The sequence below is a fragment of the Mustela putorius genome, unplaced genomic scaffold (genome assembly GCF_011764305.1).
Source record: "Mustela putorius furo isolate JIRA1106 unplaced genomic scaffold, ASM1176430v1.1 tig00003858_pilon_pilon_pilon, whole genome shotgun sequence".
Lineage (NCBI taxonomy): Eukaryota > Metazoa > Chordata > Mammalia > Carnivora > Mustelidae > Mustela > Mustela putorius.
Genome location: NW_025422010.1, coordinates 4,295,831 through 4,318,852, shown reverse-complemented (window position 1 = coordinate 4,318,852; position 23,022 = coordinate 4,295,831). Strand labels below are relative to the sequence as shown.

Below are 23,022 nucleotides of genomic sequence, written 5' to 3'. Positions count from 1 at the left end.
AAACTCAAGAGGAGAGGGAATCTGTTATATTCATCAGGATTTTGTTTACCATGTTCTTCTTTCTTGCTATTTCAAGACTCCTCCTTTTATCATTTCCTTTCTGCCTAAAGAACATCCTTTAGTCATTCTTTTAGGGTACATCTGCTGGTGATAAATTTCTTAGTTTTCCCTCATCTGAGAATATATTTATTTTCCTTCTATTCTTGAAGAATCTATTCAGATATAGAATTTTGCATTGACATTTTTTTTCTTCCAACACTTAAAAAAAGAAGAAGTGCTACTTCCTCTGTTTTCCATGCTTCTGATGAGAAATTTTGTCATTTGACTTGTTTTTCCCCTAGAGGTGAGGTGTTCTTTTTCTCTGCTTCACAATATTTTTCTTTGACTTTTTAGTTTTCAGAAAATTAATTATGATGGGTCTTGGGTCAGTTTCTTTGGATTTATCCTATTTGGGATTCAGGCAACATCTTGAATCTCCAAGATTTTTGGTTTTTGCTTTGTCTGCTAAATTTAGGAAATTTTCAGTTTTTAATTCTTTGAATGCTTTTTTTAATCCCTGCCCTCTTTCTTTTCCTTTTGGGACTACAATAACATGGATGTTAAATCTTCAGTTATCATATAACATTTCCCCAAGGCTTTGTTCTTTTCTTTTCTTCTTTTAATTTTTCCACATTCCATATGTTTCTAACATATAAAGTGAGAAAAACATCAATGCTCTATATTTATGCAGGTACACAGACAATTCACCAAAGAGGAAATAAAATTAGACAATATAAGTTGAAAACAATTTTAACCACATTACTGTTCAGAGAAATGAGAGTCAAAGATACTATTTTCTACCTACTCAAAAAGTATAGTTTTAAAACTGTGACTATCCAATGCTGGTGACAGGCAATGAAAACACATACTCAGATAAGAAGTCTCTGTGATATAACCTTCTGGATGTGAGCTGAAATTCTTTAAGGAATTTTTCCTGAGGAAATCATCCAAAATACCAAGGGTTACTTTGGTAGCAGTGTTATTGATAACAGAAAAATCATCTTTCATCAAAGTATGTCTTGAAGGATGGTTTTATAATTAATCATCATCATTAATGTTAATTCATCATTCACCTTGAGCCAGAGAATGCTATCTACTAAGTTCCTTGACAACCCTTTGGTGTTAAGTCCATTATCATCCCCATTTTACAGAATCTCAGAATACATTGCCCTAGTCACATCCCACCCCTGTGAATGGTGGAGGTAGATTCCATTTTACCTCCATCCAACCCCTGAGGCCATCTTCCAGGCAATTAGAAACAATAGTAATTATGAGGGTGTTTTGTTTTGTTTAAGTAGGCTCCATGCTCAGCATGGAGTCCAATGAGGGGCTCAAACCCACCACCTTGAGATCTAAACCTGAGCTGAGATCAAGAGTCAAAGGCTCAAATTACTGAGTTGCCCAGGTGTCCCCGTGAGAGTGTTTTTAACAAGAGGAGACATGTTTATAATATGATGCTAAATGAAAAAAGAGAATCTAGAATCACTTTATGGTTTTAAGTGGAAAGAATCTAAAATTGTTGCAAAGTGCAGCATGCAAAGAAGGAAATAATCAGAGAAGGAAGGGGTTTAGAGAGAGAAGGTAGACACAGAGGCCATGGAATCAAGGCAGATATGAGGGGTGAGGAGTGGGAGTGGGATGGAGGGCCACTTTTTGCCCCTGAGGACACTATTGCCATTGGCTGATCTCCTCCAGACTCCCAAAGGTGTCCTGGATTATGCAGTGACTACCATCTGTTATAGTCCTTGAAGGTGTGAGGGACCTACAAGACCCTAGGTCTCTGTCAACCAGAGCTCCATGCCCCTCACTCCTCTACCCACTGGAGAAGTTTAAGGCACAATGTCTTCCAATTTGGACAAACAACCAGTGGCACCTGCTCTGAGGATTGAAGTCAGATGAGCTGCAAAGGTCAAGGGAGTCAGAGAGAACATCTCAGGACCCCATAGTGTGCTCAGGAATGGTAGCAGAGGGCCAGGGACGGGTGATGGCCCCCACTCCAAACTTGCAGCCTCCATTGTGGAGGGCTTTGTTACCAATGCGGAAACTAAGGCAAGGAGAGATCAATTCACTAGTCTGAATTGTGAATTCACTGGCTGTTTGTCAAAAGGTGTTTTGCACATCATCGCAAGCCCCTGTTCCCCTTCTAGGCCCCCAGAGCAGGGCCAAGTGATCTGAGGATTCATGCTGCCTCCGGGCAGCTACCAAGAAAGGGCACCGGTGGGGGAGTTGTGTGATCAGAGACTCCACAGACTTCTGCTCCACTGGAGGAAAACATCCTTAACTGTTTTGAAGCCAAAAGATAGAAGGAACGTTGTTTTTCACTTCCTCTGAATTGAAATTGGCTACTAGGAGCTTCCCTAACCCCAATCCCCAGGAATCTGGAGCTTAAATTTAGATTGTCCTTGGAAGGTCACTGGATCACCCTGGCACAGGGTCAGTCGGCAGCTGCTCAAGATAAACTTGGCTTTTCTGCTGATTCAGGCCTTTCCCTCACACAATTAATGAGATCCTGCTGCACTTCCCCTGGGAAAGCAGAACAATAGCGGCAGATGAGCAGGTGGCCTTGGCTGGCTTGCTGGCCTGGGAGCCTCTCTCCAGAGATCAAGGAGTCATGACCCTGCCTAGCCCTAGACCCCTCTGACCTCACCGGCAGACCCTTGCCCACTTTTTTGTCCTTGTCTCATGGAGCTTCATGGGTCCCCCAATCACCGTGCCCCTTCCCACCTCTGGACTCTCGAATGGAACTTCTTTCCTAGATCTTGGCTGAACTCTTAACTCCTTAGAGAGGACTCTATCCCTCTGCATGACACTGCCATCTCTCTAGCCCATGGCCATGGACACACCTGAAAGGGCCCTACCCAATTACAGGTTGAGGGCAGGAGCTTGCTGAGTGTGTCCTCCACCCAGAGACAGAGCTCAGGTGATGCAGGTGGTCAGGAGACCACCATGAATAGAAGGGAGGGCAGGCACATCTCATGCCCTTCCTAGGTCTGGGCTGGGCCTCTCTGAGGGGACTCTGGTTCCATGGCAGGCCTGGCCACAACCAATACAATTGTGTTGGGACAGAAATCTGATGGGGATAAGTGGAAACGGAGGCCTTTCCATCAAGTCCCCAAAATACTGTGAAGCTGTCTGCAAACCCTGGGGTGCCAGGCTGGGGGTGAGCCCTAGGATAGGCCCAAGGTGGTGGAGAGGGAGGGGCAGGTAGGCAGGCAAAGGGGGAGATCCTTGTGCTGGCTGCAGCTCCAAGCTGACTAGAAGGGGTGGCATGGCCAGAGGTCGGCCATGAATCACAGGAAGCCCCTCACCAGAGAGAGATGTATAAAGAGGGCCCCTGTAAGGAAGCTCAATCCTGGGTAGTGATGGGGAAATCCAGTAAGTGGATGGACACTTCCAACTTGGGCCTCAGGAAGCAAGGCTGGGAGACAGGGGCAGAAAGGCTTCCAAGAGCAACTGATCTCAGCAGCACAACTTACAAGAGCAGCCTCTACCTGAGGGACACACTGCAGGCCTAAGAGGCCGTGGTGAGAGCCAGACCAGCCTGAGGGCCCAAAGAAAGGCAAGTCTAAATAGAGCACAGAGAGTGTGCTCTTGGACAGGTCAGGCCCAAGGCAGACAGGCAGGCAGGCAGGTGGACGTCACCCTGGGCAGCTCCCAGGACCCAGCACTTTGTCCATGGGCAATGTGAGCCATGATGTGGGTTTCGGGCAGAAGGGCCTCAGGAGAGGGGCCTGCCAGCATGGCCTCCCTGCCTTGAGGAGAACAGCCTGAGTGGGCAAGGATGGGGCCCAGCTGGCCTGAGGAGGCTATAGGGGTCAACCCAGGAAGAGAGCAGTGTGGAGTTTAATGGAGACCTTGGGCAAGGTCCCTGGACTTGGGCCAGGAGGGAGTAGTATTGGGAGGGTGGGGTGCGTGGTACAGCTGAGCTCCCTGGAGAGGACAGGAGGAGGTGAAATCGGGAATGTGGAGGGAGACTGGCCGAGGAGTTTGCAGCAGGAGGGAAGCAGTGAGGGGATGGCTGGGAAGAGCCAGTGGCCCACAGAGCCGTAACCCATGCAGGGACCAAGGAGGCTGGAGGGTGAGGAAAGCAGACCTTCACACTCCCCTGACCTTCACACTCACGGACCTGCAGACTTGCCTTGGGTACTTCCCCATGCGGGATGAACAGGGTATTGGCCTTATCTCAGAGCTATATGCAGAGGGAGAAGGAAGAGTGCCAGATTTAGCAAAACTCCTAGGCTGTGGCTGACCTCGATGTCCAGGCTTTCTCTGTGGAGGGCCCTGTCCGGCTGAGTGAGCCAAGCACCCTGGACCAGAAGAAAGAACCAGGGTTCCAGCCACCTCAGTCCAAGACCAAGTACAGACGTTGCTGGAAACAAAATGGCTGATGGGGAGTGGGGAGGGAGCTGCCAGAACAGGGCTGGTGCCCCCATGGGGTTCTGGGCTGCAGGGTCTGGTGCCCCCACCTGAGTCTCAGGGGGGCCCAATGTCCATCCCAGCGGGCCTTTCGAGAAACGGCTGGGCCATTGTGCAGAAGAATGCCCGGAAATCCCGAGCCTCCCGCCTCTAGCGAGGATGGGGGCTCTTCCTCCTGGCCAGGAAACTCCAAGTTGCCTTCCGGAGGGTGGCCTGGGGCCTGGGGTGCCAGGGCACCTCCACCAGTGGGAGGGCAGAGCACAGGACCTCTGTGTCCCTTTGGGTTTCTCCTCTCTGAGGGCACGGGTAGCCTGGGGCCACGGGCTGCTCCTAGGAGGACAGCCTGCTTGTAGAGTGACTGGAGAACACTGGGGACTTCCCGAAGTGGTGTCGCCTGAGCTGGGCCTCAAAGGATGGGGGATGGGAAGCATCTCAGGAAGAGGAGCGACCAGTGCAGAGGTTGAGAGGTCTGGGAAATCCCGGCGGCAGGGGCAGAGTGAGGGTCTCCGGAGGTGGTGGTAAGATCCCTGTTCCACCTGCTTCCTGTTGGGGCCTCAGGCCCCAGCTAGGCGGCGACCTGCTGGGCACTAGCGCTGGTCAGGACCTAGGGCTGGAGATTCCAGCCTGACCCAAACAGCCGGCCCCTTGGTCTCTGCGAGACACAATGCCAGGACTGAGGGGGAAACCGCGCAGTAAGAGCGTGGTGAAAGGGTCAGGGATGGGATTGGACCCCAGGGCGAGATTCCTGTAGTAACAGGCCGAGCTGCGCTAGGCTAACCCAGGAAAAGGGGCCCAAGAGTCCCTCACGCAAACCTCTGCGCGACGGTGATGGTGGAGCCTCCCGCAGACCTTGGCCAGGCAAGAGCGGAGCTGGCCTGGGCGGTAGAGACCTTCACTCACTCCGGGAGGTAGCGGGGGAAGCTGGTACAGTCAGTCATGAGGCTCCTGAAATGGAGAGGTTGGGACACAGGAAGGTGGCCCGGGGAGCGCGCGCTTAGCAACCCCAAGTCAGTCTGGAACGAGCTCTGGACAACAGCGGGTGAAGGGATCGCGGGCGGCGGCCGGGCAGGGAGCTGCCCCGGCTCCCTCCGTTACCCCCCGAGGGCAATGGTTTCCCTAACTCTAGCTGCCGGGGGCGCCTGTGATTGGTTAAGGGCCGACGGCCGGCGCGCGGATTGGCTGCTCGGGGACCAGGGGCCGGGCCGCGGGACAGAGTCCGCCCCCGAACCTTCAAATGGGAAGCCCCCCACAAGCATCCGCAGATCCGAGGCTGTGCGGCAGACTCTCCCGGATCGTGGATAGGAGGCGGTGAGCCGAGCGCCCGGGCGCAAAGGCACCAGAGCCGGTTCAGGGCGCCAGGCCGCTCCACCGAGGAACCGCTGCGCCCTGCCCGGAGGCCCGGGGGCCGTCGGGCGCCCGTCTCGCCTCCAGCCATGGGGTCGGCGGCGCTGGAGATCCTCGGCCTGGTGCTGTGCCTGGTGGGCTGGGTGGGCCTGATCCTGGCGTGCGGGCTCCCCATGTGGCAGGTGACTGCCTTCCTGGACCACAACATCGTGACGGCGCAGACCACCTGGAAGGGGCTGTGGATGTCGTGCGTGGTGCAGAGCACCGGGCACATGCAGTGCAAGGTGTACGACTCGGTGCTGGCACTGAACACCGAGGTGCAGGCGGCGCGGGCACTCACCGTGGGCGCGGTGCTGCTGGCGCTCGTCGCGCTCTTCGTGACCCTGGCGGGCGCGCAGTGCACCACCTGCGTGGCCCCCGGGCCGGCCAAGGCGCGGGTGGCCCTCACGGGCGGCGCGCTCTACGCGCTCTGCGGGCTACTGGCGCTCGTGCCGCTCTGCTGGTTCGCCAACATCGTGGTCCGCGAGTTCTACGACCCGGCGGTGCCCATGTCGCAGAAGTACGAGTTGGGCGCGGCGCTGTACATCGGCTGGGCGGCTTCCGCGCTGCTCATGTGTGGCGGCGGCCTCGTGTGCTGCGGTGCATGGGTCTGCGCCGGCCGCCCCGACTTCAGCTTCCCGGTCAAGTACTCCGCGTCGCGGCGGCCCACGGCCACCGGCGACTATGACAAGAAGAACTACGTCTGAGGGCGCCGGACTCGGCGGGGCCCCTCGCACGAGCCGGACAACTGGCTAGGGGAGCCCCGCATGGACGGCATCCGAGGCGAGGCCGCCCCGCGCGGTCTCCGCGGAATGGCCGGTTCTGCGCCTGGACGTGGCACACCGACCGACAGAGACCCTGCTCCCGCCCGCAGCCCGTTCTCTCCAATACCAACTAGCCGGGTCCTGGGCCGCGCCCTGCTCTGAACAGGAGCCACACACTTGAGAGGACTTGCTCGGTTTCTTTTTCTGTGCGCAGAGCTTACTCCGATGTGGGTGGGGCGCGGGTCCCTTTGGCTGAGTGGACAATGGACTGAAATGCCAGTTCCCTCCCAGACCCTCAGGGTCTTGGATGCCGTCATCCTTACCAGCAGCTCCTGCGGATTCCAGGAGGGCAGACCGAGAGCGCAGGGACCCCAGCCTGGGCTGCCGGAGGGATGTATACAACTCGCCTCTGCCCCAACAGTGGGGGCCTGAACCCAGGAGGACTAAAAGACTTGGCTTGGACCTCCCTGCCTCACCCCGGCAGCTCCCCAGGAGATGCTTATGGGCACCAGATCCTGAGTGTGTAGCTGGGGCCCTACCCTCCTTTGCGGCTTGTGGGGAGGGTAAGAATTTGCTTAGTAAATGGTTTGAATACCCTCCCACCTGTGTCCTGTTCTCTTTCCAGTCACTACTCATGCCCAGCAGCTCCCTTCATCCACCCGCCCACCAACTGCTCCCTGAAAGGCCTTTTCTGAGACCTCCCAGCACTGCCCGTGTTCCAGAAGATCCGTGGCCTGACCCATCCCTCCCTGCCACCCAGGCACCTTTCTACTGGGTGGGAAACACAGCGACAGTCTTCGGCAACCCAGGAAGGGGAGATCTGTAGTCAGAAGAGCCTGGGGAGAGGACGATGCAGACCCCGGGAGAGGATGCAGCTTGGAAATCCACTCTCCACCCTCCAGCCAGTGTGGGGTCTTTGGATGCAGGAAGAGTCGAGGGTGGGCTGCCAGGCTGCTGGTTTTAAGAGGCTGGCTCCATGCCCCACAGGTTGGGTGTTTTCCCACTGCCCTCTCAGGGCTTGCCAATCAGTGGATCGCACCAAATGGCCAGACAGCTGTAAAGCACTGACTGGGCCCTTCCGGCCAACAGTGCAGCAGGAACAGGGGCGAATCCAGGATGTGTGTTGGGCTCCACCGGAGCTAGCGGCAAGACTGCAAGCGTGTTGCTATGGGAAAGAGGCACTTGTGCAGGTTGCTTAGAGTGCCCGGGCAGGGTTCCAGCCCCTTGGTCCTGTCTCTTCTGCCAGTCTCAGCACAGCTCTGTGCGGGGCCTGTGCTCATTCTGCTGGCCTGGCGGCCAGCCCAGACTTGTGCTGACCATTAGCACCTCTTCTGTGCCAGCCCCTGCTGGAAGTGCCCTGTGTAACCTTTCTCCTGTGAGTGGCGACCCCAGGGAGCCGGTGCTGGCCTGGGCCTGTAGGGAGGAGCTCCAAGCCCAGCCAGCAGGGCTTGGCATCTGCCCCCAAACCTGGCCTTGGGGGCTCTGTCCAGAAATGCTTGGGTCAAATCCAGTGGCAAGGAGTCACCCAGGGCTGGCCAGGTTCCCCACTGTGAGGAAGGGGAAGAACCCAAATGCTGCCCTGAATCCCAGAAGTTGCTGCAGAGCCAGGGGGCTGGACTTCAAGGGAGGCCGAACTATCTGGTAGCCTGAGCTCCTTGCAGTGGGATGCAGCTCCCTGCATCATCTTGCAGTGGGATGAGCTGCAGCAGGATGGGTCTCATTGCCCAGAGGCCCTCAGCTGCCCCCCATGGCAGCCCCCCTTGTGCCTGTGCAACAAGGCCCACAAACAGTCCTCAAGTGCAAAAGTGTGTGATCCTGGGGCCTTGGTGGGGCTGCTGGAACAAAGGCCCTGGGGCCAGCCAGGCTAGTGTTTGGACAGGAGCACAGACCCAAGGCTGCATCCCACACAAGCCCAGAGGTCTCCAATTCCTTCAGGCCCCAGGAATCAGCAGGATTCTGAAGGGAAGCTGTACAGTCCCAATGATGCAAATGCTCAAGGTGGGCAGCTTAAGGGCCTGGGGAGTTCAGCTGATGCTGCCTGACTCATGTCAGGAAGGCCAGGAGCACATTACATTTGCAAGAGGTCAGGCAAGAGGAGCTGGTCTCCAGTGCAGCCAATCCCTCTGTGCCCACTACCCCTTCCCAAGGACCACCCTGTGACCTGTCTCCACCAATCTGTCATCTCAGTTCCACTCAGGCCACTATTTCTGGGATTTTTACCAGCTTAAAGCCTACCCAAACCATTCTGCCTCCTCCTGCCTAAGGCCCCAGGTGCCACACCCAGGTGGCCATGTCGCTCCAGCCTGCCTGCTTCGCCAGCACCCTTCTCCCTGGCAAAGTAGCCAGATGGCCTCTGCCACTTATGTGAACAGCTCCCTCCTCCCCAAAGGGCAGGAATGGCATCCTCTTTGCCTCCAGACCCCCTCAACTCTCGCAGGGCCTCTGGGGACGTGTCAGAGAGTGGATCCAGCTGATGGCACAGCTCCCCTAAGAACTCTTGCTATTCTGAAGACTCTGCCGTGGTTCTGTCCAGTTTGAACTTTCTATGATCAGGATGTGGTGAAGCTATCTCTGTCCGGGGCCCCTCAGTCAGGAAGGGTGGGGACCTTGCACTTGTTATCTGCCCAACTGTCCCATTAGCCTGGGGGGGGGGCATGTACCTGTGGGGATTATGGGGGTGGGGTACTGGGACAGGAGATGAGGAAGGGTGAGATGATGGCCGTGAAGTAGGGCCTGGGAAGCAGGCACAGTCAGGAGGGTGGGCCTGAGCTGCTGCCAGGGCCAGGAGGACAGGAAAAGGTGGTGGGAGGGCAGAGCCAGGCCCCGGCTGGCATGGCTGGGTAGTGGCTGGTGCAGGAACCGTGTGGAGCTTCGGTGTTGAGCTGCCCGGCCTCCATTTGCTGCTTTCCAGGGAGCCTGGAAGCCATCCCCCATGCTGATTTACTGCTGGGCCTCGAGGTCTCCCAGGCACAGGAAAAGGCTCCTCTGTACCCATAGAAACCTCAGGACAAAAACAAGTGCTGGCCCTATGACCACAGCCCAGACTGAGGCACCAAAACTAAAATGAACATTTTATTCCATTAAAAACCAGCTGTCCCTGCATCTAAAACTATGTCCATAACTTAGAGTCTAAATAAAATCCAGTTAATATAAATAAGGAGGAAGTCGTGTCTGCAGAGATCAAACTCTAGAGAAGAAAAAAAAGAAAAAATAAGTATATTTTCAACAATTCTGATGGCCCTATGAATTAAACAAATGGCCCAGGCCTTCCCTCTGTCCTGATGGGCTTGCTTCTGGGTAGCTTCCACCACTCACAGGGGAGAAAGGTGGTGACCCTGGGAGGAGAGCCACCCTAGAGCCAAAGAGGTGCCCACTGGCCTCACATCACCCCTCCAGCTGGGTCCAGGCTGTCACGTGCTCGAGAACCCTCAGGGCCTCATGGCCCTGCACCACCCTATCATCCTTGCAGACCTGCCTCAGCCCCAGGGGGCCCTCACAAGCCTTCTCCCCCTGCCCGGCTGGCCCATCCTGCACCCAGTCTTGGTGACAGGACACATAGCAGTGCTGGTGTCATCACTAAGCAGCCTACAGGGAAGGGCGAAGCCAGAGGCACCAGCCACCTCCCTGAGAGCCCCTGCCAGTAACCTTTGATGTGGGTCATAAACTTATTCCCTGCCCCCATCCTAAAGCTTGGCTCTCATTGTCCATGGGGTGTTGGCCCCCTTTCAGTTGAGGAAACAGCCAGAGCCCAGTTAGGTACCCAGCACACCTTGCTAAAGACCCAATGGGTCTGAGCCCAAAGCCCTACCCGAAGCCCTATACACCCTTGCAGACCCTGAAAGAGGGACTGTGGGTCCCTGAGGTCCCCTCTACCATCCTGAGCAGAGCCAAATGATGCCCCAGCAGGAGAAGGGTATCTGCCCCCCACAGCTTCCAGCTCACAGGGGATGGTGGGGGAGCAGGAGGGGACCCTCTACATTAGGGCCTTGACAGGCCCATCTGCCTCAGCGGTGAGTCCAGCCCGGGGCTTCAGGGAGAGGTAGGGCTGGGTATGGGCATCCGCAGTGTGGGGGGCCCTGGGCTGAGAAGTGGGCCCTAGGGACGGAGCAGTTGCCTGGCCCATTTGCTAAGAAGTTCTTCAAGAAAGAGCTGGCATGTGTGGCACTGGGAAGAGCCCTGGCTGGGGAGCATCGTCATGGACTGTCTAGTGACAGCATCATGCTCATGCAAGGCCCACAGAGACAACATTTCCTAGTTATCAGCTGTGTGGCTGCCAACAGCTTTGTTTTCACCCAAGTTGAGCATGCAAGAGCCTGGGTAGAAGCCTCTGTGGGCCCTAGCCCAGGGCCTGATCTAAGGCTGCCAAGGGCATCAAGTTCCAGGAGACTCCCCACCCCTAAGGGTCACCTTCTCCCCCAGCAGTGCCAGGAGGCCTTCATGTCCCTCACTGATGCCCAGACCATGGTGCGGTCAGGAGAGGGTAAATGCCAGCTCTTGCTGAAGGCGTCCAAAGAGCTTAATGAAATTAGCTCCCTTAGTAATATCCCATTGTGACACTGCCACCAGCCCAGGGACAGACATCCTTGGGAAAAAGGTGTTGCCCCCATTATCTCCTCAGAAACCCTGCTTGGGTCTGAAACACAAGAAGAAGCCTTGGCTTGAGGAAGGAAAAAGGAGGGAGTGGGGGGCTCTCTTTACACTTTAACAAGGCCAGCTGTGCAGCAGGACTCCCCTCCACCAGAACCCTCCAGCATCCCACCCCTCCCCCACATCTCACCCTCAGGACAGGAGGGAAACAAGTGCATCCAGAAACTTGCTCCGATCTTCAGCTTTCAGTTCAATTACTGAAGTAATGAAAGAAAAACAGCTCGTGAGGGGGAGGAGTAGGGCTGAGAGTGAGGCACTGTAGGAAAAACAAGGCAGGGTATATTAACTCCCTCTTTCCGGTTATCCAAGATGGGAACTACCCTCTGGTGCATTCCAAAATGTACTCAGCCCCTTAGTGGCCTGGAATATTCTGAGTTCAGAGGTTATATTTCTCTGTCCTCTGTATTTAGTCCTCAGAAATGGCTGGTTGCCCAGTTGGTGAGGCTGGCTGGGGTTATAGTCTGTGGGGAGGGCCCTCCAGGGTGCTAGGGGACCAGCAGTGACAGTCAATGGAGACACAGGGATGTGATGGTTTAGAACAGGTCCAGGCAGAGACAGGCCTTCCCGCCCTGCTGGACACAATTCCCTGCCCCATTGTGCGTTGCAGGAGGCCCTGAGGTCCGGCAGGAGGTTAGCCTGCAGCTTTGCTCTGGTCAGTCTCTCTGCTTCAGTATCCTCTTCTGTAGAAGGGAAACACGACACGAAATGCCCCCATTTCCGGGGGCCCTCTCGAACAGCGCAAAACCAGGCCAGCCTAGTCCTATGAGCCACTTGTGTCACAGGCCATGGCTCCAGCAAACCTAGGCCCAGCCCACCCAGGAGGGTGCTTGCCTGCCCTCTGCTATGCAGTCCCCTCTCCCCCAGCTCTCCTCCCCCACGGGAAGCCAAGCGACTGCCAGCCCACAAATTCTCCCTGTGAGAAGCTGGGACATCCTCTAGGTCAGCCAGCACCAGCTTCTCCCACATCTCGGGCATGAAGTAGGAATGGAGGTGTTGCCGCAGGGGTGAACCCACCCAACACAAAGCTGCAGCCTGAGTGGACCTGGCATGAAGGAGCAGCTCTAGGTGCCGAGGCAGCTGGGGTGAACATGGGGTCTCTGATGCCAGGGGCTCACTGTAACAGATCGGTCGATGTGACGTAAGAAACTGTCCTTTCTGACAGGTGGGAATTATGGGCCGAGGTATATTCTCCTGAAATTCATGTGTAGAAGGCCTAACCCCCAGCACCTCAGGCCGTACATGCTGGATTTGGAGATGAGGCTTTTGAAGATCTTTAAACAAAATCATAGGGATGTGCCCTAATCCAATCTGACTGGGGCTCTTTTTTTTTTTTTTTTTAAATAAGATTTTTTTTTTTTTGACAGACAGAGATCACAAATAGGTAGAGAGGCAGGCAGAGAGAGAGAGAGGAGGAAGCAGGCTCCCTGCCGAGCAGAGAGCCCGATGTGGGACTCAATCCCAGAACCCTGAGATCATGACCTGAGCTGAAGGCAGAGGCTTAACCCACTGAGCCACCCAGGCGCCCCTGACTGGGGTTCTTATAAGAAGAGATTAGGACACAGACACAGAGGGACAACCATGGGAAAACACAGCCAGAAGATGGCCATCTATAAGCTTAAGGAGAGGCCTCAGGCCTCAGAAGAATCAGCCACTGTATACACCTTGATCTCGGACTTCAAGCCTCCAGATGGTGAGAAAGAGATTTCTATTGTTTAAACCCCCTAATCTATTGGTATGTTGTTAGGGCAGCCCAAGCACACCAATACAAAGTGGTGATGGGTCTTAAAAATCTATCAGCTGGGGCATCTCGGTAGCTAAGCCGTTAAGTCTCTGCCTTGGGCTCCTGTCATGATCCCAGGGTCCTAGGATAGAGCCCTGCATTGGGCTCTCTGCTGGGCAGGAAGCCTGCCTCTCCCTCTCCCACTCCCTCTGCTTGTGTTCCCTCTCCTCTGTGTCTCTTTCTGTCAAATAAATAAAATCTTTTAAAAAATATCTATCAGCTAGAAGAAAAAGCATATGTGGCCCCGTATAACCCATGTTCCACAATGGGCTATGGAGAAGCTGTGGGGTGTCGTGGGGAGCACTGGCCAGCCTGCACAGCCACCACCTGGACTGGGCTCTTCCATTCCCTGGACTCATGCAACATTAGGTCAGGGCCAGTGCCCAGATGGTCACACAGGACCACATGGCAGCCTGATGCTGGACCCTTCACGACCACACAGACAGGAGCTGCTGGTCTGCAGTGGCGACCAGCACATCCTTGGAGGGAATGGTGACCCTGACGCGTGAGGCTGGCCCAGAGGGCTCTAGTGACAGTCCTCCAGACTCCTCCAGGAAGTGTTCTCAAGGACTAGACTATAAGGTCAAAACCAGGCCATGGCTCTATGGACAACACCTGTTCCCCCTGGCTGCCCATCAGGGCCCATAGAGGAGGCACAGGGCCCTGCGCATCCCAGAGCTCCCTGAGCCGCCTGAAGCAGCCAGGCCCAGGGCTGCCTCCAGGAAAGCGAGAGTGGTGCTGACATGGTATTTCTGTCAATGCCAGCTTCCCTGATTCAAGGCCAGCACTGACCTTGTAAGGGCCCCAGTTCCCTAGACTCTTACCTGAGAGGTCGAAATGGTTGTGTAGCGTCCGGGAGTTGGTGCTCTCTGCTGCCTTCTCAAACGCCCGCCCAAAAAAGCTGTAGACACATAAGAGGGATGTTGGGGGCCCTCCCACTGTGAGGAACCTTCCTAAATTGCTGGGACAGACAACAGAAGTTGGCCCAGACTCCTCCCTGGCCACCAGTTCTGCCTGTTGGGCTGCTGAGTGCAAAGGTGTGGGGCAGGGAGCCGGCCAGGAGCACACACCCACCCAGGGGGTGCTCAGGACTGTGCAGGCAGTAAGGGCTGGCCATGGAGGAAGTGCATCATGGGGAAAGGACTCTTGTGGCTGTGGTCAGGGAGGATGGGCAGAGGAGGGGCATGTGCTCCCAGCCCCCACAGTCCCCACAGTAGCTCTCACATGGGACTGGGCACAGCAGGCAGAGCTAACCACTGACTGGCACAGCCACATACAGCAACAAATCGATGGCTAGATAGAGGACGCAGGTGGCCATGGTGGCCCGTGGGGGAAGGGCTTGCTGGCTGCCTTGAGAACCCAGCCCAAGAGCCCCTGGCCAGCTCCGCCTGGTGTGACTATGAATCCAAGACCCACGGCATGGCTTTGGAAAGCAGCCCAGCAACATGCAAGTACTTATCTTAAAAAAGTCCATTGTCTCTCCCAACTTGCTACTAAATGGCCTTTGCAGACACAGAAGGAGGTCAAAGCTCACAAGAGCAGGGCTAGGGCTGATCCGGATCCAAGACCAGTGTCTTCCACAGCAGAGGCCAGGAAGAGCTAACTGGGAAAACTGAGAGGCACAGGACACTGAGTGGTCCTTGGCTCCCTAAGCCACCGCTCCAGGGAGCTGGATGGGGGTGTCTTGCTGCCAGCTGTCAGTATCTTACCAAGGTCACCTCTTGGGATGTGCTGGGGAGCACCAGGCCTGGGGTACTGACTCTGCCAGGGACACAAAGACCCCCAAGGATGGTGACATTAGCCCCTGGGATAAGTCACAAGGCCACAGAGCATGAAGGGAGCCACAGGGAAAACCAGGGAACCCCCAGGGTCCAGCCTGTAGGTCAAAACCAGGTGTGGATAAGAGGGGGGCAGGAGAAAACCTGACCTTGCTACAGAAGGATGCAAAGAACCTAGGCCAGCAGATGTAGGGGAAACATTGAGAAGACAGTGAGAAAAGCTTCTCAAAAGCGCAAGAAGATGAGCCTACGCATTAACAAACCCACCGGTATGTTGTCTATAACAAAAAGTTGGAAACAGCCTGAACATCCAATAGGTGATGACATGTAAACTGTCATCCACTTAACAGGCTTCCTATGGTTAGAAATCACTTTTGTAAAAATGTGCACAGAGGGCTGATGCTTGGCGAGAAAACAAAACAGAACTACACCACTGACGGAAATCCAAAATGTTTCCTAGATGCTAAATAAAGAAAAGGCTGAGGGAGGACAAGCAGCCACAACCCCATGGTCTGAGTGACTAAGCTGTTGTGTTAGCTTCTGCTGGGGCTGGAGCTGGACCCTCTACCCGCCACCCAAACCATCGGGGGGCACAAGTGAGCTCAGCTTCCAACGGGGTAGCAAACTCTGGCAGGCAGGTCTTCTGGGGGTGCACATCCCCCACATACCACTAAACAGTTTCTCATATTCCAGCTCTTATAACTGAACTTTTAAATGTGTTTGGCAGGGATGCCTGGGTGCCTCTGTCAGTTGAGTGTCTGCCTTCGGCTCAGGTCATGACCCCAGGGTCCTGGGATTGAGTCCCACATCAGGCTCCCTGCTCAGCGGGGAGCCTGCTTCTCCCACTCCCTATGTGCCTCCTCCAGTTTGTACTGTCTCTCTCTCTCTCTAACTCACTCTGTGTCTCAAATAAATAAATAGAATCTTTAAAAAATAAAAATTTTTAAAAAAAATGTGTTCAGCAAATGCCTAGATTTGGGATTCACTGAGCAATGAATCTGACTCACCCAGGTGGTGGGGCTAGGGATGGGAGACACTGCCCAGCTCTCCTCAAGGGTTAGTGTGAGGCCCAAACAACACTCTTAGTGAATGATCATTCATGAGGGTTTTGAAGGCGTTGCACAGAGCTGTTCTCGAGGAACTTTGCCCGTGTAGCCTAATTTCTGGGGTGGGTGACCTGAAACCTCTCAGATTTTCAGTATAAGCTGCTCCTCAGAGAAAAGGGTTGAGGACCAGAGAGGGTTGGGGTTCCTACCCACGTCCACACAGAGCTGGGACACCTAATCACACCTCACTGTAGGTGTGTAGCCTTTCCTGGGGGTGGTCTGACATTGGTCCTCCTCCGGGAGCCAGACACCGCTGCCTGGGAGGGAGGCCGTGAACAAACTAGAAGCATTCCAAAGTCCAGTCAAGGGGTAAGGTAGAAGTTCAATGGCTAACTCTGCGGCCCACATAGCTAAACCCCCAAGTCCTGCCACATGATGGAAGAGGCTGTCCTCACTTTGGCATTGAGGGCAAAGATCCCCTAACTCCACAGAGCCCACAGGCCAGTGACACCCCTGGGGCTCCCAATGCCCAAGAGATGCAAAACCCAGCTCACTTCTTTCTGTCAGAGCCGTCGGTCTCTGGGGGGATGCCCACCACAGTCACAGTGCCCTGCTCCACACTTAGGGGTGCAGCCATCACCAAGGGCAGCAGCTTGCAACGCCGGTTCTTTGTCTGTGGAGGCAAAGTGCACCCTTAATCACGGCCTCACAGAGCGATCACTCCACTCAGCACCTAGGAGCCCTAACAGTGCCAGCCACACGCTCCCCAAAAGCCTCCAGGGGCTTTCTCTCATCAGAGAGTCTCAAGTTCCCATGCAGCCACCTCCAGGCTTTGACACCCTGTTCCCTGCATTCTTCTGTGACAACACCCCTTGGCGGTTCCCTCCCTCATCTCCTTTAGGTCCTGACCCAGTTGTCACCTCCTCCAGAGGCCTTCCCCAACCAACCTCCCTCTCATCCTGCTTCAGCTTGTCTATGGTGTGTGCCACCATCTGACACTGCACAAAATCCTTCCTCATTTATCCCCTCTGCCGGCATGTATACTCCCTTGACACGGAGACTCAAGTGTTTCCTTCACTGCTGTACCCACTGCACCCACATGCTACAACAAAGGTGACCAGTTATCCTGGTCTGTGCAGGACTGAAGAGGCATCCCAGGGCATGAACCAGGATAGTTGGTCATCCTATGACATCAGAGCCTGGGTGGTGGGGGTTGCTCAAGAAATGTCTGAAGGGTGGTGGGGTGGGGTTAAGCATCTGCCTTTAGCTCAGGTCATGATCGCAGAGTCCTGGAATCAGCCCTGTGTCTGGCTCCCTGCTCAGCATGCAGTCTGCTTCTACCTCAGCTCCTCCCTGCCGCTTATGCTCTCTCTCTCAAATAAAGAAATAAATAACACCTTAAAAAAAAAAGTTTGATAAGTGATGCGTCCTGTGGGAAAATTCGCCCATTTTCCAGATGAGGAAACTGAGGCTCAGAGATCAAATAATTGACCTCGTGTCACCCAACTGTTAAAGGAGGAGGCTGAGATTTGAACAGAGCCTAGAGGACTCTCGAGCTCGTGTTTTGTCCCTAGTCCATCTTTTGTCATCATTTGATTGTCTTCACATAATCATCAGCTAATTGTTTTAGAGGTCAGTTCAGCCATAGGAGATGTCAACCTCCTATTAAACATTTTGTTTAAAGTAGCCCCCAGCATAAACCCTCACCCAGGAAGCGGAGTGAGGCCCTGATGTTAGCTGGGCCGGGGGAGAGGGGTGTCCCTGGCCAAGAAAGGAAGGATGTTAGGCCATACAGAAGATGGAACTGCACATGGAAAAGGGAAAGCCAGGCCAGAAAACAAACTTTTGCTGGGAAGCGAGTCTGTGCTACTGCCAACTTCATCTTTCCTTGATCTGGCAGAGCTGAACATAGCCCTAGCCCCACACCCTCCGCGAGGTCCCTTCGTACTTGTCCCGGGGACGGGGAGGTCAAGAGCTCTGAGTCTCTACCTTCTGGCATCCATCCACCCAGCTCCTCACCGAAAACACGAAGGACTTGAGCAGGTGTCTGCTGAGCAGGGTCAGGGATGCCGGTTTGGAAAACAGCGCAATGTCCGGAGTGCCCTGTACGGGGAGGACACAGAGACAGTCAGAGCGGGCTGTTGGTAGGCATGTGCTGGGACCCATCTGTCCTTGGGAAGTCTGACCTCCATGAGGGAGCAGTAGAGGAAAGGCCCCTGGGAGATGACAAGGTTGGTGCAAAGGCAGCTGGCAATGGTCTGCTGCGTGGCTTGCAGCTGCTTCTTGGCAAGTTCCAGGCCATGGTAGAGCTTGTCCAGGTTACTCCTATAACAGGGCAGACACACAACTTTGGCACAGAGTCACAAACAGAACACTTGGTTCCTAAGAGTGTGGGCGGGGATGAGTTTCACTCTTTTCCTCCTGCCTTCCCTAGCATATGAAAGGAAGGATTAGGGGTGCCTGGATGGTTTAGTATCTGACTCTTGGTTTTGGTTGTGAGACTGAGCCCCACACTGGGCTCCATGCTGGGCATGAAGCCTGCTGAAGATTTTCTCTGCTTCTCCCTCTGCCCAACCACCCCCTAAGCCCCACTCATGTTCAATCTCTCTCTCTAGAAAGAAAGAAAAAGGAAGGAAGGAAGGAAGGAAGGAAGGAAGGAAGGAAGGAAAGAAGGATTAAAACATGTATAAACCCACAGTGACCAATATAAAAGGTGGGAAGGGGTTCTTGGCATCAGAAGACAGGAAACCGAAAGCCAACAGAGGGAAGACACTGTGCAGGAGGTTCTGGAAAGCCCGGAAGACTTTGACAGAGGTGGGGCTAGGGTAAGGGCTAAATGGAGGACCAGTGCCCTACCACCTGATGGGTGGATTTTTATCTTTCCCAGAAAGGAGGGTTCTTCTCTAAATACATTAAAATGAACTCTCTGTGGAGAAGTGTATCCAGAAGTTAAGAGCCCCAAAGTGTCATAATGACACCCTACCCACCAAGATGAAGCAATGCCTTGTAGCCAGCAGGCTATGCCAAAGACCAGGGGCCTCACCAGGCTTCTACACCCACCCTCTTGAAAGTGAGGACCAACAGATATTTCAGAAATGTCTGTGCCCTAAATAAATGACTCTAGATGAATCACATAATTTGGAAAACAAAAGAAAACTTAAAATGAACTCTAATTAATATCTTCAAAGAGACTGGGCAACAAATAAATTCAAAAATCACTAACAGGATGCCATGAAAAAGGAACAATCAGAAACTGGAAGTATTTTTGGAAAGTAAAATGACTGCAAAAAAAATTAAAAATTCACTCAAAGACTAGAGAATACAGTCAAGAAGCTTCCTTCACATTGATAACAAGACAGACATGGAAAACATAAGGCACAAGTGAGAGGCAGAGCATTGTTCCAGGAAGCCAGGAAAGAACGAATTAAATGTATGTGATGTATGTATGTGTGGGAGGAGTAGTAAAGAAATAGTACAAAAACATTCCTAAGCTGAAAGATCCAGGACTTTGGATGGAAAGGGCTCGCCTGAGAACCCAGTACGATCCATGAAGCAAGATCCATCTTAGGCATGTCATGATGAAATCACAGAACACTGAAAAGAAAAGAAAAAAATCCCTCAAGCTTCTTTTGGTGGGATGGGAATGCATTTACAAAGAAACAAGAACCAAGAAGGTTCAGATTTCAATTAGCAATACTTCCTGCTAGAAGGAAGGGAGCAATGGAATTCACATTTACCTGGAAATTACCTTCAGCATTGAATTGTAAATAAGCTACACCAGGTACCAGAGGAGGGAAGAATGAAGATATTGTCAGATATGCAAGAACTAGAACGCTTACTGCACATGTGCTGTCTTTAAAAAGTTACTTGAGAATTGTGTTCTCAAATGAAAGAGTGAAAAAACCAAAGATAAGGATCCTAAGAAACACTGGCTCTAACCCACGGCACAGTCAAGGGCCAACAGTGGTGGCAGCAAACAGCAGGCCTAGAGAGCTGCAGGTCCAGGCTGATGTCAGAAGACAGAACCCCAGGCCTTCCTGGACAAAAAGGATTCAGGGATATCTCCTGGAAGGAGAGCTGGGGGAAACGGGATATAGAAAAGAAAGCAATTAAAATCTCCAGGAAAAACAAAGAGCAGTACCAGAAAGTACTATAATCACTGCATGAGGGACTCTGTTATATTTTATTAGCACAATGAAGTAATACTATTGATTTTCATCGTCTAGAATCTACCTATAGCCAAGGGTGAGATAACTTGCATTCTATTCTGTAACCCAAGATTAAGTGTTATTAACCCTGAAAATGTAAAAGTATAAATTTTACAAAGCGAAAGTTATGGGGAAAGAGAAAAGTAAGAATGCTAATATCCTCTTCTTACAAAGTAGGGAGACAAGAGACAATGGTGATAGAACAAGATGTAGGCGTGTTACAGTTACAAAGGAGCTACAAATAGTGGCATAACTGTACCCACAGGAGGGGAAAAGAGCGCAAAAGAGGAATAAATGTCCTCTCATAGCAAGAAGTCAGTAGACAATGTCTAAAATGCTCCATCAACTCTGGTTATACTATGGTTATGGCATTTCCTCAAATTTCTAGATAAACATAGGTAGAGCAACCACTCTGTAAACCAAAAATCTAGGACTCTCACAACAAAACAAGAGAATAAAGGAACACTACAGATCTCAAAATAAATATAAGCAGGGGGAATAGACCATTAACTGGCCACAAGACTGTTGTATTGCTGGAGTCAGTGTGGGAGGGAGCAGGGAAGTGGCAGGACCTAAGAATAATGAAAATTCCAGGCAACTGGGGAATAGCAGGCCAAAGCAAGAGTTTTGCCCTGTCCAAGAACAGGTGAGTGCAAGGAGCTGTGGTGAAGTGCAATGGGCTATGGTAGAGACTAGGGGGGCCAGAGTGAGCTAGCTCCGGAGTCAGAGCTGCTTTCCACATGAGGAGAAAGTGCTGAGAATGGAATAAAAATTGAGTAAGACAGAGACAATATAAAAAGAGAAAAAGGAGGTATAGATAAAAACGCACAGGGATAGTAATGGAAGCTCGAGGAGCTAGATTGGAAAGGAGGAAGTAAACCATTTTGTGCAGATTTTGTGCAGATAACAAAATCTTGTATATATGAAATCCTAAGGAATACACTAAAACACCATTAGAGCTATTACACAAATTCAATAACGTTGCAGGGTACTAGATCAATCTGCAAAGATCAACTGTATTTCTATGTAATAGAAATGACCAGGCAAAAATTAAGACAGCAAGTTCGTTTACAATAGCATCAAAAAGAATAAAATATTTAAGAATAAATTTAACACAGAAGTACAAGAAGAATTCATTCTCTGAAAACTACAAAACATCGTTGAGAGAAATTAACAAGGATCTGAGTTAATGGGAAAATATTCCATGTTCATGGACTAGAAGACTTAATATTGTTAAGATAGCAATACTCCTCAAATTTATCTATAGGTTCAATGCAATCTGACTTCTTTGCAGAAATTAACAAGCTGATCCTAAAATGCATATGGAAATTCAAGGAACACAGATTAATCAAAACTTAGTATAAAGTGATAGTAATCAAAACAGTGTGGTATTACCACAAGGGTAGATATACTTACTGATTGATGGCACAGAATTGAGAGTCTGGAAATAAATTCCCACACTTACAATTTTCAACATGTTGCCAAAATGATTCCATGGCGGAAAGAAGTCTTTTCAACAAATGGTGTTAGAACAATTTGGATGGCCACATGCGAAAGAATTAAGTTGAATCCGTTCCTTGCACCCGACACAAAAATATACCTCAACTGAATCATATCTAATGTAAAGGCCCAAATTATAAAACTCTTAAATGGTTTCTTAGATATGACCTCAAAATCATAAGAAACAAAAGAATAAACATAACTTGAACATGATTAAGATTAAAAGCGTGGGCTTCGAAGAACAGCATCAACAAAGTTGAAAAGATAACCCACAGGATGGGAGGAACTATTTGCAAATCATAGGTTCAAAAAGGGATTTGTTTTTAGAATATGTGAAGCAATTCTTATAACTCAGAAATAAAAAGACAACTCAATTTAAAAACGGACAAAGGGCTTGAAAAGACAATTCTCCAAATGAGTCCTACAAATGGCCAATAAGTACCTGAAAAGCTACTTAACATCATTAGCCATGAGGGAAACACAGATGAAAACCACAAGATCTCACTTTACAGCACTTCATACCACTTCACACCAGGATGGCTATCAATGAAAAAAACTGACAATAACAAGTGTTGTCAAGGATCTGGAGAAATTCAAACTCTCATACACCGTTGAAGGGAATGTAAAATGATGCAGTTACTTTGGAAAACAGTTTCGCTATTATTCAAAAGCTTAAACAGACTCATCATATGACCCAGCAATTAAGCATATGCCCAAGAGCAGTGAAAATAAATGTCCACACAATGTATCTATGTGTATTTCTGACAGCAGTATTCTTAACAGTCAAAAGGTAGAAATTATCAGATGTCTGTCAACTGATCATATGATGAATGAAATATGGTATATCCAGATAAGAGCCTTATTTGCAGTAAAAAGGAAAGAAATTCCTTCATATTATAACATGGATGAACCTTGAGAACATTAGTCTGAGGGAAAGGAGCCTCAAATTTATGATTATAAAGGACCATGTATTGTCCATTTATATTCCATTTATATGAAATATCCAAAATAGGAAATCTGTTAAGACAGAAAGTTGATATGTGGTTGCCTTGGGCTGGGAGAGATGGAGGATTTAGGAGGAGACGGCTAAGGGGAACAGGGTTTTTTTCTGAGAGAATGAAAGTGTTCTAAAGTTAGGTAGTGGTGGTATTTCACAACTCTGTAAACATACTAAAAGCCATTGAACTGAACACTTTAAATGGGCGAATTATATAGTGCATGAATTATAGCCCAGTAAAGCTGCTTTTAAAAAGTATGTTAGATAACAGGGCCAGGAAACCTCAGAAAGCAGACCCTTACATTTTTTTAACACTGCACAAAAGCAACAGAAGTGGCAGTTCTCTCATGTTAGAAAAGCTGTCTGAATCATGCCTCTTCTGAAAAAGTCAAGGAAGTGAAATTCACACAAAAAAACGAGCAGCAGGCAAGGACCGAGGTCAAATCCTCTCAAAGTTACTATCA

General features: G+C 51.5%; 2 protein-coding genes across 2 annotated transcripts in view; one reads left to right on the top strand and one right to left on the bottom strand.

The window, feature by feature from the left end:
* The first annotated feature begins 5,606 nt into the window (after positions 1 to 5,606).
* CLDN5 (claudin 5) lies at positions 5,607 to 7,201 on the top strand. The gene has a single exon (XM_004742602.3). It carries the CDS (start codon positions 5,889 to 5,891, stop codon positions 6,543 to 6,545), a length of 657 nt encoding a protein of 218 aa, XP_004742659.1. The 5' UTR covers positions 5,607 to 5,888; the 3' UTR covers positions 6,546 to 7,201.
* Positions 7,202 to 9,661: 2,460 nt separating this feature from the next.
* The window catches only part of CDC45 (cell division cycle 45), a 33,426-nt gene continuing 20,065 nt past the window's right edge, over positions 9,662 to 23,022 (bottom strand). The window contains exons 14-19 of the mRNA XM_004742601.3: positions 18,040 to 18,178; positions 17,873 to 17,956; positions 16,408 to 16,526; positions 13,854 to 13,930; positions 11,380 to 11,446; positions 9,662 to 9,789 (exon numbers count right to left, since the gene is read on the bottom strand). Coding sequence (XP_004742658.1) covers positions 11,382 to 11,446; positions 13,854 to 13,930; positions 16,408 to 16,526; positions 17,873 to 17,956; positions 18,040 to 18,178 — 484 coding nt within the window. The 3' untranslated portion in view covers positions 9,662 to 9,789; positions 11,380 to 11,381. The remainder of the gene's footprint in view (positions 9,790 to 11,379; positions 11,447 to 13,853; positions 13,931 to 16,407; positions 16,527 to 17,872; positions 17,957 to 18,039; positions 18,179 to 23,022) is intronic.